This window comes from Erythrolamprus reginae, chromosome 3, assembly GCF_031021105.1.
Source record: "Erythrolamprus reginae isolate rEryReg1 chromosome 3, rEryReg1.hap1, whole genome shotgun sequence".
Lineage (NCBI taxonomy): Eukaryota > Metazoa > Chordata > Lepidosauria > Squamata > Dipsadidae > Erythrolamprus > Erythrolamprus reginae.
In genome coordinates, this window is record NC_091952.1 from 148,600,592 (window position 1) to 148,617,232 (window position 16,641).

Below are 16,641 nucleotides of genomic sequence, written 5' to 3' on the forward strand. Positions count from 1 at the left end.
CAAAAAAAAAAGTGCTTTTATTACTGAATCGGATTCCTTCAATGAACACACAATGGAGCAGCATTCTACAATCCGGTTCCGTGTCCGATGCGTGGAACCTCCACACCAACAATTCCGATCATGGGTAAAGAAAAAAGTCAGTTCACTTGCGGGCCGTCGGATTGACGCAGGATGCAATCTAGTGGGTTATAACTTCGAATACGGAGTTCAATATAACAAATTCGGACGCATGAAGGGAGCTGTAAGCCAACTGGTAAAATTAGGAAAAAGAAGTGTTTGAAGAAGGAAAATGGAGCACAAATAAAATGGCGTTTTCCCAAAACGTCCTCCGGCCAATATCACCCTCGTTAGATTGAGCAGCTATCAATGAGAACCCAACACAGACCACCTTTTTCTGCCGCGACACCCTCCGGCTCCACTCGAAACCGAAACCTATTTTCCGTTCACTTGGAGGAGCGGAAATTGGAGAAATTACGTCATTTGTGACGTCAACCTACGCCTGCGCCGTTCCGTCCTTTACCCATCGTCCTAGGGGTGACCCGGTGACCCGGACATCGTTCGTCGCCGGTTTTGTCACGCAAAGGTCTGCGTAGGCAAGGGTCCCGGAGCAACTAATGGGGGTCCCGGCATTTTTCCGCTGGCTGAGCCGCAAATACCCTTCCATCATCGTGTCCTGCACTGAGGAAAAGGTGAGCTGAAGAAGGAAGGGCGTTTGACGGGACGGGCGCAGGCGCGGCTTTTGATCCCGCCATGATTAGGCCGAAAGAGAGGGGGGGGAAATGTGTGGGTGGGGGGGGGAGAACGGAAGAACTGGAGGAGCTCTCTCGACTTGTTATTGCTCTCGCGAGATGTTGTTGCAACTGGGGAGCCGTAACTTTCCCGTGGAATTGGTGATTGGGCGGTTGGGACGCAAATGGGCGGTTGGGACGTTGTGCAGCGACGTTGGGGCCCCTTGTTTTGCTTTTCCGAATCCAAACAAAACGGGCTTTTCCGACTTAAATATGGCGCCTTCGTTTGGTTGTATTACGTGCGTGCTGATGAGGAGCTAAGATATTAAAGGCAATTTCGATAAAATACGATTCACAGAAAACAAATGTTTAGATCAGTGCTGGCTGGGGAATTCTGGGAGTTGAAGTCCAGATATCTTCAAGTTGCTAAGGTTGAGAAACACTGGTTCAGATAGTCTTCGGAGAGGGGCGGCATACAAATCCAAGTAATAAATAATAAATAAATAGATGGTTAGCTCTTTTGAACCCAATTCTCTTAAATAGAATGGGTAGCTGAGTTAACTACATGTACCACTTAATTTTTGCACGTGGGCACATATATGAATAATTAGCTTCTTCCACACACTTCTTCATAACCGCCAATGCTGCTGCTTAAGGGTGTTACAGTTACACTGTGAACTTTCCAAGTTAAATCTGTTATGAAACATTCTTATTCTTTGTTTCGTGCTTTCATAAAAGTCTGGCACAATAATTACTAATACTGTAAACGGTTGGAAGGAACCATTTATTTCATCAAGCCCATTTCTCTATTTTCCACGTTTGTCTGATCTTATTGTTAGAAAGTTTTTCTTCTAACAGCACAAGAAAATAAAATTCTGCCTTGCCTCTCTCTGCCAACAATTTGTCTGTGTGCAAATTTAGCAGGTTTAGCAATCATCTGAGCATAAAATAGAATAGAATTCTTTATTGGCCAAGTGTGATTGGACACACAAGGAATTTGTCTTGCATATGCTCTCAATGTACATAAAAGAAAGTATAGATTTGTCAAGAAACATGGTTCAACACTTGATGATTTTCATAATCTGATTTAAAGCTATTTTCCCATGTTCTGTAATCTGGTATGCTTGCTATACATTCAGTGTATAAAAGGCACCCATGTTTTCACCCTCTTGGGGGGTAAAAGTGCATCTTATACTCCCAATAATATAGTAATTATGCATTCATTCATTCTATTTGAAAACAGATAATGAAAGAAATCCTATCTGAAAAGATTGAACGAACTCTGTTAAACTTTGAAATAATCACTATTGAGAAAAACATGATAGCATTCTTCAGGTAAAAAACAGGTGTATCACAGATTACAGAACATGGGAAAATAGCTTTAAGCCAGATTTCAGTTACACACTGAGGAAAACATTCTAACAGTGAGGTCACAAAAGCTGACCACAGGACCCTGAGACACTGCAGCCGTTATGAATATGAACTAGTTGCCAAGCATCTGGATTTTGATCCTGTGACCAGGGGGATTCTGCACTGGTCGTGTGAATAATGGTCATGCCACTTTTTTTAGGGCTGTTGTACCATAACTTTAAACAGTCACTAACTGAACCATTGTAAGCTGAGGACTACCTATTAATATCAGAGAGTCCTTTTGCATAAATTGGTTTGCAAATTGGGGCATACAATAAATACTGTAGAGATTTTAATTTAAGTATAGTGGTAATGCACATGAATGACTGAAGATTATATCTGCTACTATTACTGTGTTGCCCTGAAAATAAGACCTTGTCTTATAATTTTTTGAACACTGAAATAAGAGTGTAGTCTTATTGCCATGCACTCAAAAGACCAATTGGGCTTATTATCACGGGATGTCTTATTTTGGGGAAAATATATTAAAATATAATAATGAATTTGATTGATGAATAAAACATAAAAATCCCACAGACAAGTTAGAAATTCAGTATGGCAGAAATAATTCTGGCCCATCAAGAAAGTAATATATTTATAGGTATCCATAGGGAAGGCAAAGGATAGTATGTCCATCTTGGTGTCATAGCACAGATGATGCAATGTATGTTTGCATCAAACATCATGATGATATTATGGCATAGAAGTACAGTACATCATTTGTATGATGATACCATGCAAAGTTGAGGGCAAGTAGCTTAATCTTATTAAGGAAAACCAGTCTTGTATAAATATATGAATAGGAATTGGTGCAGCTGTCTTTCACTTACTTCATTTTATTTTTAGGACATACAGATTTACTTTATTTAACTGATTACAAGTAATGTCCAACTTCACAAAATGTAACTGGGATTAAAACTAAAAATATGAAGTACTTGTAAATAGGGAAAATGCATCATGGCCTTGATTTCATCAAAATTTGTAATGTCACTCATATCTGTTTAAGCAAACAGAATATTTCTTATAGATATATTACATTGGTTTGTCACACAGACAGACATACAGACTGGATTTGGCATTTGACTGATGGTGATTACACACACATACACTAACAAAATTTACAAGCAGAAGACTATTGACCTTGGAGGGTCATGATCTTTAACTGGGTTGGCATGCTTTTTTATGGTATAAAAAAACCAAAATACAGTACATAGCTATTTGTAAGAGCCCCTAAATAGATTCAAATCCATCTGAGCTATTGCTATTTGAATCCTCAAATATTGCAAAATTTTATCTGCTGTATTTTTTGCTGTATAAGACGCACCTTTTTCCTCCCTAAAAGAGGCTGATAATTATGGTGTGTCGTATACTCTGAATGTAAATTTTTGAATTAGAGGAAAACATGTACTGTTTTTTATGGCTGTCCTTTTTCAAAAAATTGTACATGTGGGGTCCTTAGTGCTCTCTGAACTTGATTGTTTTCTTGCCAGAATTTCAATACCAAACTAGGTAACATAATTAGTCATGAGTGGTATTTGCTCTCTTTTTATAATCATTGCTCATTGCTCTTCTGGGTTCTGGAGTGGAAGAGCCATCTAGTCTTAGTATGCCTGGAAGCGCCAGAAACTGGAAGAGCAGCGCCCTGGCATGCATGCTTGCTTGTGCTAGCCAGCTGGTGTTCATGCACACATGTGCACCAGAAACCGGAAGACCAGGTGACTGGCGTGGAAACTCAGCTGCTCTTCCGGTTTCCTGTGCTCCCGCACAAGCACACTGGGGAGCTGCTCTTCTGGTTTCCATTGCTCCCCGCTGCATGCATGCTCCCGTTTCAACATTCTGTGCCAAAATGGTTCATCCACACTGTTGCTTGTCTCTTGATTAGCTTCCATTTATTGTTTCTTGTGTTGCCTTTTGGTGCTTTGAAAAATAGGTTGACCTCCCCCATTAATTTTTAATTTAGATAAATGAAATCAGATTGCAAAATATGTACCAGTAGATTTCCTGTATTGACAGGATTTGAATGACAAAGCTGAAGTTCAACTTATAATCATGATAATGAAAAAAAATTTGCCTGCTGATCAAATCTAAATTAAGCAGTTCTTGCTACATTTATTAAGCAAATGGTGTGTTGAAACTATATTTTAGATTATTCTGAAAGCACTCAACATCCAATTGGTGACTATCCAGTCAGCTGAAATAGGAATGAATGTCTGAGTTCATATTAGTAAAATTGCTATTATTTCCCTTGTATACATTACAAGATACAGATATTCATAACTCTCGTTCAAATGTAAACCCTAGAACAGGAGAACATATAATAACTTCAATAACAAGTTAGTTAAGTTTAAGTTTAATTGCATTTGTATGCCGCCCCTCTCCGAGGACTCGGGCTGGCTCACAGCATATATAGAAGACAAACAATACAAAAGATCCAATTAATACAATTAAAAATCTTTAAAAATTCTAAAACACTTTAAAAACATTAATTAATAATAATAATTTATTAGATTTGTATGCCACCTCTCTCCGCAGACTATTAACCCAATAGTTTATGCTAAAAACACTCGTTGGTCAAGGGGAAGATCTAATAACCGCAGGCCTGGTGACAAAAATGAGTTTTTAAACTCTTTCGGAAGGCAAGGAGGGTGGGAGCAGTGCGAATCTCCATGGGGAGCTGATTCCAGAGGGCCAGGGGCCCCACAGAGAAGGCTCTTCCCCTAAGTCCCACCAAACGTCGTTGTTTGCTGGGCGGGACCCTGGAGACCAACTCTGTGGGATCTCACCAGACGCTGGGATTCATGCGGCAGAAGGCAGTCTCGGAGATAATCTGGTCCTATGCCATATAGGGCTTTACAGGTCATAACCAACACTTTAAATTGTGTCTGGAAACCGATCAGCAGCCAGTACAGTCCGCAGAGTGATGATGAAGATATGGGCATGCCTTGGAAGGCCCATAACCACTCGCGCTGCTGCATTTTGCATGATTTGAAGTTTCCGAACACTCTTCAAAGGTAGCCCCATTTAGAGAGCATTGCAATAATCGAACCTCAAGGTGATAAGGGCATTACAGACTGTGAGAAAAGACTCCCTGTCCAAATAGGGCTGCAACTGATGCATCAGGCAGACCTGGGCAAATGGCTCCCTCGCCATAGCCAAAATATGGTGTTCTAAAGTCGGCTGTGGATTGAGGAAGCTGCCCAAGTTGCGGACCCTCTCTGAGGGGGTCAATAATTCCTTCCCCCCCAGGGTGATGGATGGACAGATGGATGTGTCCTTGGGAGGCAGTAACCACAGCCACTCAGTCTTATCTGGATTGAGCTTGAGCCTGTTGGCACCCATCTAGACCCTGACAGCCTCCAGACACCGGCACATCACTTCCACTGCTTTGTCTCCTTTCTTTTACAGGAACAATCGGGGGAGATCGTTAGAAGGGAATTTCTTCATCGCTGGACTCAGGCCCCTGCTCCAAGGAGCAAGCCTGCAACATTGTATCGGTCGGAGCCTCTCCTCAGCGAGAGTAATGCTCCAAAGACCGAGGGTTGGAAAAGTGGGGGTCCCTAGTCTGCGGGCTATACCCCTCTGGACGTTGCGATCAGAGCGAAGAAAGCCGAGGGAAAGGAAGCTTCAGGCGACAAATCTACACAGGTTGTTTGAATTTCCCGGGGAAATTACTCAGGACCGCTAATCAGAGAAGCTCCGAAGCTAATCAGGGTCCCGAAATCAAAACCAGCAATCTTGGGTGCCTCCTGAAGCCACAGCTCCGCCTGCCATTTTGAAGGGGCAAACAACAACAGCCCCTTTCTTTAGCGCAACGCCGCCATTTCTTTTCACAAGGACATCGCCATGCCCTTGAAACTACTTCCGCCTGCCATGTTTGGGGGCGGGACTAACCTTTTAGGCACCAATCAAAGCCTGGGTTAATACTAGATAATCGGATGACACAGGAAGCATTACATCTCTTCCTTCGTCCGCCATTTTGTTTGGACCTCATTTAGCCTCGTGCAGTGAAAGCAGTCGGTTGTCTTTCTCTTTGAGTAATCAATTTCTCATTATGGCGGATCTCCCCCAATCGATGGGCTCTGAGCTTTCCACATCGGAGGGAGGCACACAGAAGGCCAAAGAGAAGTCGCATTCCTCAAAATCAAGGTCCAAAACTTCCCAGGCATCCTCTGCTCTAAAGGAAGCAGAGAAACGCATCAAAGCTCTAGAGGGGCAGTTGGAAGTAGCGCAGAGACAGCCTCCACCTTTACAAACCCAGGCTATCATCATCTCAGGTCAGATTCTGGGTTCTGTGGCCTCTGCTACCCCTCCCAGACTCCCAGAGGGGATTGGCTCAACCACAGACAGGGATTGGTCTCCAGACAGATCAGAGGCCCCAATGTCAGAAGCCCTGCCTAGACCTGAAGTACAGGTTACAGTTGCATTAGCGTGGCACTATAGCCCCCAGACCCTGGCTCCTTCAGCCACCTTCACGCCAACAGCTGCAGGATTGTGTTCTTCCCCAGATACCTGGCACCGCATGTCCCCAGCTCTACAGGACATGATTGCATCAGCGTATTCACAGGGTATAGCTGCCGGTGCTCAACAATACGCAGCATCAGTTCCTCCACCGGCCTCGGCGCACAGGAATATTTGGGCGGCCCCCACTCCCCCGTCTTCCAGGAATGAATCTCTGCATGAGGATGCAGAACTGCGGGACCCAGGTTCAGATCTGTGGGATGACCTGTCTGAGGATGAGCGGCCCCCACCAGAACCACCGACCTTCACAGGTCTCTTTCGACCTTCATTATTTCGTATTTTACTCAATAAGGCAAAGTTAACAGTTGCTCGAGGCATGGAGGACCAGACTACAGAACAGGTGACAGGTATTCAACTTGCTAAGAGACTCTTTTCCGAACCACAAAAAGAGTCAGATTTTATCCCATCTTTGGATTTGTTCATGGACAATATTAAAAAACCATGGGAACACCCAACAGGAGCTCTGGGCCCATCGATCTTAGAACGGACGTTTTATGCGTTGGAACCAGACATGGAAAACCTGCTACAGTTTCCTCCTGTCGATGCTCCAGTCGCAAGTCTGGTCTGAAATGCATTAGTTCCCGCCGACAAGGCGGATGGCCTGAAACCGGACGACCGTAGGGCCGAGGGTCTGATTAAGAAATCTCATCAGATGGCGGCCTGGGCCTTCAAAGCAGCTAAGGCGGCTTCTTTCTTTAATAGAGCTTCCATCTTATGGCTCCAAGACATGCTCGCAAAGCTAGGACCCGAGGAGGGTCGGTTGAGACAGGACATTAACAAATTACTAGCGGCATCAGACTTTTCTGCCGATGCCACCCTATCAGCAGCCCGATTCGCTTCACGTGCTCTGGCAACTAATTTATCCTCCTGGCGTCTTCTTTGGCTTCGTTCGTGGCAGGCGGACGCAAAGTCAAAATGGCGACTGGCCTCTGCACCTTTTGATGGCAAAAAACTCTTTGGCGGTTCTCTTGACAAGGTCCTCATAGAGGACAAGGATAAAAAGAAGATACAACCCAGAACATACAGGCGCCAAGACAGACGCTCAACTCCATACTATAGGCGACAGCTCTTTCTGACAGAGTCTCCCTCGGCGTGCCCCCCCCCCATCCCCCAGGTCATATGCTCAGGGGTCCTATAACCAGACTTCATACAGACCAAGCAGAAGCAACTTTGGAGACAGAAATAGACAATTTCAGCAATCGAGGAGGCCCTTCAGAGGGTCTAATCGGGGTGGATACCGCGAACAAATGACTCATGAAATCATTTTCCCATTGGAGGTCAGCTTCAGCATTTCACCGGCTCCTGGGAATCTATCTCTGCAGACGCCTGGGCATTAGATACAATAACCCAGGGTCTCAGAATAGAATTCATCCAGCCACCTCCAAACAGATTCGTTCACTGTCCAGTAACACTCCACCAACAGAACCGCGATCTGTTGCAACAGGAAATTTACCACCTGTTGGAGATTGGTGCCATTGAGAGAGTTCCAATACAGCAGGAGGGCAAAGGATATTACTCAATAGTATTCATAGTACCCAAACCTTCAGGCGGCTGCCGTCTAATACTCAACCTAAGACAACTAAATTTATATGTAAAGTACCGCAAATTCAAAATGCACTCGTTAAAAACGATCCTGGCATCAATCCGGCAACAAGATTGGCTTACATCCATAGACCTGAAGGAAGCATATCTGCACATCCCGGTACATCCGGAACACAGACAATTCCTGAGATTTTGCTTTGAGGACTTTCATTTCCAATACAGGGCCATGCCCTTTGGCCTCTCTTTGGCTCCAAGGACATTCACAAAACTTCTATATATTCTGACCGCGGACTTGAGATCCCATCCGTTGCGCCTGTTAGTGTACTTGGACGATATTATAATCCTGTCCAACAATCCCTGACAAGCGAAGGAGGTTCTATCAGAGACCATCAGGTCACTAGAGACCCATGGGTTTACGATCAACTACCAGAAAAGTCACTTAACCCCAACCCAGTGCCTTTTACATCTAGGGACACACATCGATACCCGGACTGGCAAGGTATTTCTCTCTACCGAGCGCCAGGACAAAATCAGGGACATGACAGGTTACCTACAATCCCAGCAGAGAGTTCCTCTACCATCACTTCCCCAGCTACAGGGGATGTTAATTTCATGCATAGATATCGTGCCTTGGGGCAGACTTCACGCCAGGCCCTTGCAATGGCTCCTGATCCCCTTTCAAAAACCATGGATCAGCCATTCACGCAAACTTGTAACAATACACTTCCTTGGTGGAGATCATCAGCTCTCCAGGAAGAATCACCGTTCCTGCTATGCCAGGAGGTAACAATAACGACAGACGCGAGCCTTTTGGAATGGGGTGCCCACTCTTCTTCAGGGGTAGCCCAGGGACTGTGGACACCACAAGACCTCTGGGATTTCAACATCAATTTTCTAGAACTCAGAGCGGTCCACCTAGCGCTGTTGAACTTCGCCCAGCAGGTGAAAGGAAAACACGTACTCATTCTGACGGACAATGTAGCCACTCGGGCTCATATCAATCACCAAGGGGGCACGAGATTGGGCAGGCTTATGCTGGAGGCCCACAATCTGTTCAAATGGGCAGAACAGCATCTGGTTTCGCTGAGAGCCGAACATATCTCAGGCATTTACAACACCCAGGCAGGCTGGTTGAGCCAGATGACCATAGATCCAGCAGAATGGCGCCTAGACACGAAACTGTTCCAGGAAATCACACACAGGTATGGAACCCCAGAGGTAGACCTCTTCGCAACACACCTCAATACACAACTACTGAGGTTTTCCCCCCGCCTCCCAACACCAGGGGGAGAACAAATCAACGCATTACACTGCCCTTGGCCAAGAGGTCTGCTCTATGCGTTCCCACCAGTACGCATTATTCCGAAGGTAATAAACTTCTTCAAGAGCAAGCAGAAATCATCATGATAGCCCCATATTGGCCCAGGTGCCCTTGGTTCGCCGATCTGAGGGACCTCTCAATCTCCCCCCCTTGGCGCATTCCACACCACCGAATATCGCAAACCCAGGGGGCAATTTCCCACCCAGACCCTCAGTGGTGGAAACTTGCCGCTTGGCACTTGAGGGGGAACCACATGAAGAGACAACAAGTACCTGAGAGGGTCATTGCCACCATTCAGGCATCTCGCCAACCTTCCACAACTCGAATCTATCAGTCTACCTGGGCAGCATACTGCTCTTTCTGTAAGACTCAAAAATTTGACCCTAAAAATTCATGCGTAGTACAACTTCTGTCTTTTCTACAAAATGGCCTCGACAAGGGATTAGTACCTAATACCCTACGCAGGCAGGTAGCGGCCATAGCAACCATCCTAAAATTGGACTTGACTAGACCTACCTCACACCATCCATGGATAAAAGACTTTATGAAGGGAGCAGCTAACTTGAGACTACCTACTCTTCATCGGTTTCCAACTTGGGACTTACCAACAGTACTACAGGCTCTCACGGGATCTCCATTCGAACCTTTACGGGAGGTTCCACTACAGCTTCTATCCTTTAAAACAATATTCCTCGTAGCCATTACTTCGGCTAGGAGAGTGTCCGAAATTGCTGCATTATCAGTAAGACTGGACTTGTGTGTTTTTCACCCAGATAAGGTCGTTCTACGCCTAGACCCTATCTTTCTAACCAAGGTCAATTCTGTCTTTCACCGAACACAGGAGGTTATATTAACCGGACTTTTGTGTGCATGGGTCACACCCATTAGAACTAAAATGGCATAAACTGGACATGCGACGTGCCCTAAAAATATACATTCGATGCACAAGCACGTTCAGAAAAACAGAATCCTTGTTTGTATCGTACTCCTCACCTTCCAAGGGTCAAAAGTCTCTTCTAAGACAGTGAATCGCTGGATTCGATAATGTATCATCACAGCATGTTGTATTGTATGCCACCACTCTCTGAGGACTCAGAGCAGCTCCCAACAAACAATACAGTCTACAAATCCAATGTTAAAAAGCAGAACAATTAAGAAACCCTTATTAAGAATAATCACACAACTCAACATACCATACATAAAGCGGGACAGCCAGGGGGAATCAATTTAACTGTGCTGCAAGAGCAGCGGGCAGGCCATGGAGGCACCAACAGCAGTGGCAGAGAGAAACGGCCAGGGTGAGCCAGTGTATCAAGCCTGAGAGGAAGTTGTTCGTCTCCCCAAGAGACAGATGTGCAGAACACCAACAAGACCTGGAAGAAACACCTGCAAGACTCAGCAAGAAATGAAGTTTCAATCCTGCTCTGGAATATGGAGCGAATCTCCATCCCCTGCCCTTGCCTTCTCTGGCCAGGCGATGGGGAAGGAGAGGGGGGCAGCCATTGGTGGGTTCAGTCCACAGAAAGCCGCAGCAGAGAGAAAAAAGCTGCCTGTCCTTTCCCATATTCTAGAGCTCTAGTCACAGGAATGGCTATTAATCATCCCAGAGCAGCTCCTCCACTCAGGTGAACTTCGGACCACCAAAATTTCCTTGCAGACCACCGGTTGGAGACCCTATATCAGATAAATAGCTGTCTAGTCTCTTCTTAAAAGCCTCCAGCAATAGGGTACACAAAATTTCTGAAGGCAAGCTGGTTGATTGTTCTCACCATTAGGAAATTTCTAATTAGTTTATGTCAGTGATAGCAAACCTAGGACACACTTGCCGGACGTGGCATGCAGAGCCATCTCTCTGAGCCTACAAACCATCAGCTGTTGCTCTTCCGGGTTCCAGTGTGCATATGTGTGCCAGGGAGCTGGTCTTCGCGCACGAGGGAGTGTCAGAAACCGGAAGAGCAGCTCCCTGGCGCGCATGTGCACACTTAGAAGTTGAGCTTCCCGTTTCTAGCATGCGCACCAGCCAGCTGGTGTTCATGCACACATGCGTGCCAGAAACTGGAAGACCAGGTAACTGGCATGTATGCGCACATCAGAAAATGGAAGTTCAGCTGCTTTTCTGGTGCTCCCCCGCATGCATGCATGTCCTCCCATTTTGATACTTGGTGGCGAAAAGATTGACCAACACTGGAATGGAGCATGCACTTCTATTCATGCTTATAGGCACAAATAGTAATTTAAAGTTGTGTTCCATACTCGGTTTTCTTAACTGCATTAGACTCTGAGATAATTCCACAAAAGACTAGTTATTAATTTAATTTAATGTACAAAAACACATGAGATTTCAGATATAAATGTTTTCAGTGAGGAATAAGGAGACAATGTCCTAGTAGATTTCAATTATTTATTAATTAGGACCGTCCTCTGCCGCATAAATCCCAGCGGCCGGTTAGGTCGCACAGAGTTGGCCTTCTCCAGGTCCCGTCAACCAGACAATGTTGTTTGGCATGGCCTAGGCCAAGAGCCTTCTCTGTGGGGGGCCCAACCCTCTGGAATCAGCTCCCCCCAGAGATTTGCACTGTCCCCATTCTCCTCGCCTTCCGCAAGAGTCTAAAGCAGGGGTCCCCAAACTTTTTACACAGGGGGCCAGTTCACTGTCCCTCAGACTGTTGGAGGGCCGGACTATTAAAAAAAACTATGAACAAATCCCTATGCAGACTGCACATACCTTATTTTAACGTAAAAAAAAACAAAATGGGAATGTACTATTTAGAGGGGGGGGGAAGAAGTCTGAAATTCATAAATGTTTGTTTTGTTTTTAATTTTCTTTTGTTAACATCTGATTGGCTACACAAGGTTTTCTTGGTTTATAGAAAAATGTATAAAAATATTTATAGAAAAATATATAAAGAAAGAAGGAAACACTTTGGCATAATGGTTAATAAGTTAGAAATATAATTGGTGGTGTACTTTTTGAAGGAACATTAAGGAGGGAACTTAATTAAAAGAAAAGTATGTACCTGGATGACAACATTAGAAAAAAAAACTTTTGCAACTTTTTTGATGATTGATATTAGTTACTGACATTTTATTCAGGGAAAATTAGATGGTACATTGTATTGTTTGAATGTATGTTGAGAGAAAAATTTAAAAAAATTTACCCCCCCCCCAAAAAGTCCTTTCTTCCTCCGCCCCTCCATTCATTTCATCCTTCCTTCCTTGTTCCCTCCATTTCTTCTTCCTTTCCTTCCTTCCTTTTCCCTCCATTTCTCCTTTCCCTCCCTCCCTCCTTCCCACGTCTCTCTTCCCTCTCCCTTTTTTCCTTCTTTCTCATTTGTTTTTTTCCCTCTCCCTCCTTCTTTCCCTCCATCATTTTCTCATTTTTCTCTTTTTCTCTCTCACATTCCCTCCCCCTCTCACTTGTTTTCTCTCCCTCTCTCTCTTGCTTTCTTTCTCTCTCTCCTTTTTTTCTCTCTTCCTTCCTCTCTTCTTTTTTTTTCTGCCCTGCAACACGCTGTGGGGCAGTCGGCTACAAGCAGAAGCTCCAAGACGGGACCAAGAGCCGGTCTTTCTCGGGGCTGAATTGTTGCAGCCTCTGAGGCCGCCTCTGCCTCCGGGAGAAGGGATCTCCTCGGTGGGCGGCCTCGGAGGCTGCAGCAATGCAGCTCCAAAAAGGACCGGCTGTTGGTCCCTTGAAGCTGCCGCCACCCACTGCGGAGATCCCTTCGCACGGCGGCAGCAGCGGGTTCAAGGGACCAACAGCCGGTCCTTTTTGGGGCTGCGTTGCTGCATCCTCCGAGGCCGCTCACTGAGGAGATCCCTTCTCCCAGAGGCGGAGGCAGCCTCAGAGGCTGCAACAATTCAGCCCCGAGAAAGAGCGGCTCTTGGTCCCTTGAGCCCGCCACCGCCGCCTCCGTTTGGGCGAAGGGATCTCTCCAGTGGGCGGCAGCTTCAAGGGACCAACAGCCGGCCCTTTTCGGGGCTGCATTTCTGCAGCCTCCGAGGCCACCTACCGAGGAGATCCCTTCGCCCGGAGGTGGAAGCGGCCTCGAAGGCTGCAGCAATTCAGCCCCGAGAAAGAGCGGCTCTTGGTCCCTTGAGCCTGCCACCGCCGCCTCCGTTTGGCCGAAGGGATCTCTCCAGTGGGCGGTAGCTTCAAGGGACCAACAGCCGGTCCTTTTTGGGGCTGCGTTGCTGCAGTCTCCAAGGCCGCCCACAGAGGAGATCGCTTCTCCCGGAGGCGGCCTCAGAGGCTGCAACAATTCAGCCCTGAGAAAGACCGGCTCTTGGTCCCTTGAGCCTGCCGCCGCCACCTCCATTCTGGCGAAGGGATCTCCCCAGTGGGCGGCAGCAGCGGCAGCTTCAAGGGACCAACAGCCGGTCCTTTTTGGGGCTGCGTTGCTGCATCCTCCGAGGCCGCTCACTGAGGAGATCCCTTCTCCCAGAGGCGGAGGCAGCCTCAGAGGCTGCAACAATTCAGCCCCGAGAAAGAGCGGCTCTTGGTCCCTTGAGCCCGCCACCGCCGCCTCCGTTTGGGCGAAAGGATCTCTCCAGTGGGCGGCAGCTTCAAGGGACCAACAGCCGGCCCTTTTCGGGGCTGCATTTCTGCAGCCTCCGAGGCCACCTACCGAGGAGATCCCTTCGCCCGGAGGTGGAAGCGGCCTCGAAGGCTGCAGCAATTCAGCCCCGAGAAAGAGCGGCTCTTGGTCCCTTGAGCCTGCCACCGCCGCCTCCGTTTGGCCGAAGGGATCTCTCCAGTGGGCGGTAGCTTCAAGGGACCAACAGCCGGTCCTTTTTGGGGCTGCGTTGCTGCAGTCTCCAAGGCCGCCCACAGAGGAGATCGCTTCTCCCGGAGGCGGCCTCAGAGGCTGCAACAATTCAGCCCTGAGAAAGACCGGCTCTTGGTCCCTTGAGCCTGCCGCCGCCACCTCCATTCTGGCGAAGGGATCTCCCCAGTGGGCGGCAGCAGCGGCAGCTTCAAGGGACCAACAGCCGGTCCTCGTTGAGCTGGGCTTCCTTCGAGGTGGCAAGTGAGCTTTGCTGGTTTGCCTCGAAGGAAGCTAAAGGAAGCTCAACTTGGGGGTGGGCCTGAAGCAGCCACCGCCGCCTACTCCGCCCCGCGCTTCAGCTGCGCCGGTGCCAAGTAAGCCGAGGCTAGGCCCGTCGCCCCCGGCTCCAAGCATGGGGACTGGGTGGCGGGCAAGCATCGGAGGGGCCTCGCCTGGCCGGGGAAAAGCTCCCCTCCCTGCGATCCGGGACGGCGTGGCCGTTAACAGTTAGTGCGCGGGGATCATGATGGCTTGTTTACTGCCTCTCCAGACGCTCTTGCAGGGCTTCTGGAGGAAGAGGAGGCGGATAGCCAGGGGGCAGGGAGGAAAGCAATTGGCCAAATTTCTTTCTCGCCTTTAGGGAGAGGAACTGTTGCTGCTCTCCTCCCCGCCCCCTGGCTTTCCTCTTCCTTGCCGCCGCCAGACGCTCAGCAGCAGAGTGGAGGGGAGATTCCGGAACTTAGTACTGTATATAGATGGTAAAACCTTGTACGCTGCCGTGGGCTGGGTAAATGGCGTCAGCGGGCCGCATCCGGCCCGCGGGCTGTAGTTTGGGGACCGCTGGTCTAAAGACTCACCTATATCGCCAGGCCTGAGGCAATTAGATCTAGACCCCCTGACCAATAAATGTGATGCATGGTGTGATTGAATTGGTTGATTGATTAATATATTGGGTTTCTAGCTGTAGTTTTTTAAATGTATTAGATTTGTTTTGTATGCTTTGTTTTACACTGTATCCTGTGAGCCGCCCCGGGTTTTTGGAGAAGGGTGGCATACAAATCTAATTATTATTCATCCTTAGATTTAAGAAACATGCTAATCTGTGTGTTGATCTTCTATTTATAAATACTATGCAAATTCTTTAGATGTATATCACTAGAAGTAAAGAGTGCGTATGAAGCACTTTTATTTGAATATTAAATCAGATTTTTTTTCTAAGTTTATGTGGCTGGTTTAGGAGTGCATGTTTATGGGTCTCTATGTATATATCCAATGTACTTCTCTGGAACAAAGATTATACTATATGCAATATAACACAATGTTATAATGGCGCAATAATTAAGGTTTGATCTAATAGTTAAGACAGTTTGTTCTAGTAGTTAAGGCACCAGTCTATAAACTAGAAATTGCTCTAATCCTGCCTTAGGCATGAAAGCCGACTAGATGACTTTGGGCTTGTCATTACCTCAGCCTATAATATCAGGTTCAGACAGCAAACCAGTCAGTCAATTCCTGTTGCAATCAAACGATCAACCCACAGTTCATCTGAAAAAAGTAGACCTGCATTGCACTACAAAGAATATACTGTATACAATTTTCATTATCAGCCTTATGGATTGTACATATTCTTCAATCTTGGTCTAGGAACACTTTAAGTTAAGAGTTAAGTTAGTAATCAGCCCAGAATTATTATATTCCCACTAATAATATAAATCCAACTCTCTTGAATTCCATTAACTCCTATCTAGCACCAATTTAGCACTGAATGTTAGTTGACTAGATTTTTGAATATGGGTTTGAGCAATAAATCTCAACTGCAACTTAGTGTATGGTTCTGATTGTGTCTGACAGCTTGGTTTTATGAATATAAAAATTTTGAATATAGGTTTGAGCAATACATCTCAACTGCAACTTAGCGTATGATTCTGATTGTGCCTGAGAGCTTGGGTTTTTTGAATGTTTGCTTCTGGACTGAAATATTACAATATTTCAGAATCATCTATCATTTATTGTTTGCAGGCTAAAGAATGTAAAGATGTCAAAATTCCAATTGACACTAGTAAGCCAAATCCCAATGAAGTGGAATTTGATAATTTATACTTGGATATGAATGGCATTATCCATCCTTGTACACATCCTGAGGACAAGTGAGTGACATTTTTACTTAAATAAGGAGTCAGCTATTTGTGATATTTGAAATATTAATGTGATACTTTACACTGCAGGCCCGCACCCAAAAATGAAGATGAAATGATGGTTGCAATTTTTGAGTATATTGACAGGCTGTTCAACATTGTGCGACCGAGGAGACTTCTCTACATGGCAATAGATGGAGTGGTAAGTTTCAAACAAATTG

At 46.2% G+C, this 16,641-nt stretch overlaps 1 protein-coding gene across 1 annotated transcript in view; it reads left to right on the forward strand.

The window, feature by feature from the left end:
- Positions 1–464: 464 nt before the first annotated feature.
- XRN2 (5'-3' exoribonuclease 2) overlaps positions 465–16,641 on the forward strand; it is an 89,540-nt gene continuing 73,363 nt past the window's right edge. The window contains exons 1-3 of the mRNA XM_070747007.1: positions 465–689; positions 16,305–16,432; positions 16,511–16,622. Of these exons, the coding sequence (XP_070603108.1) occupies positions 615–689; positions 16,305–16,432; positions 16,511–16,622 (315 nt within the window). The 5' untranslated portion in view covers positions 465–614. The remainder of the gene's footprint in view (positions 690–16,304; positions 16,433–16,510; positions 16,623–16,641) is intronic.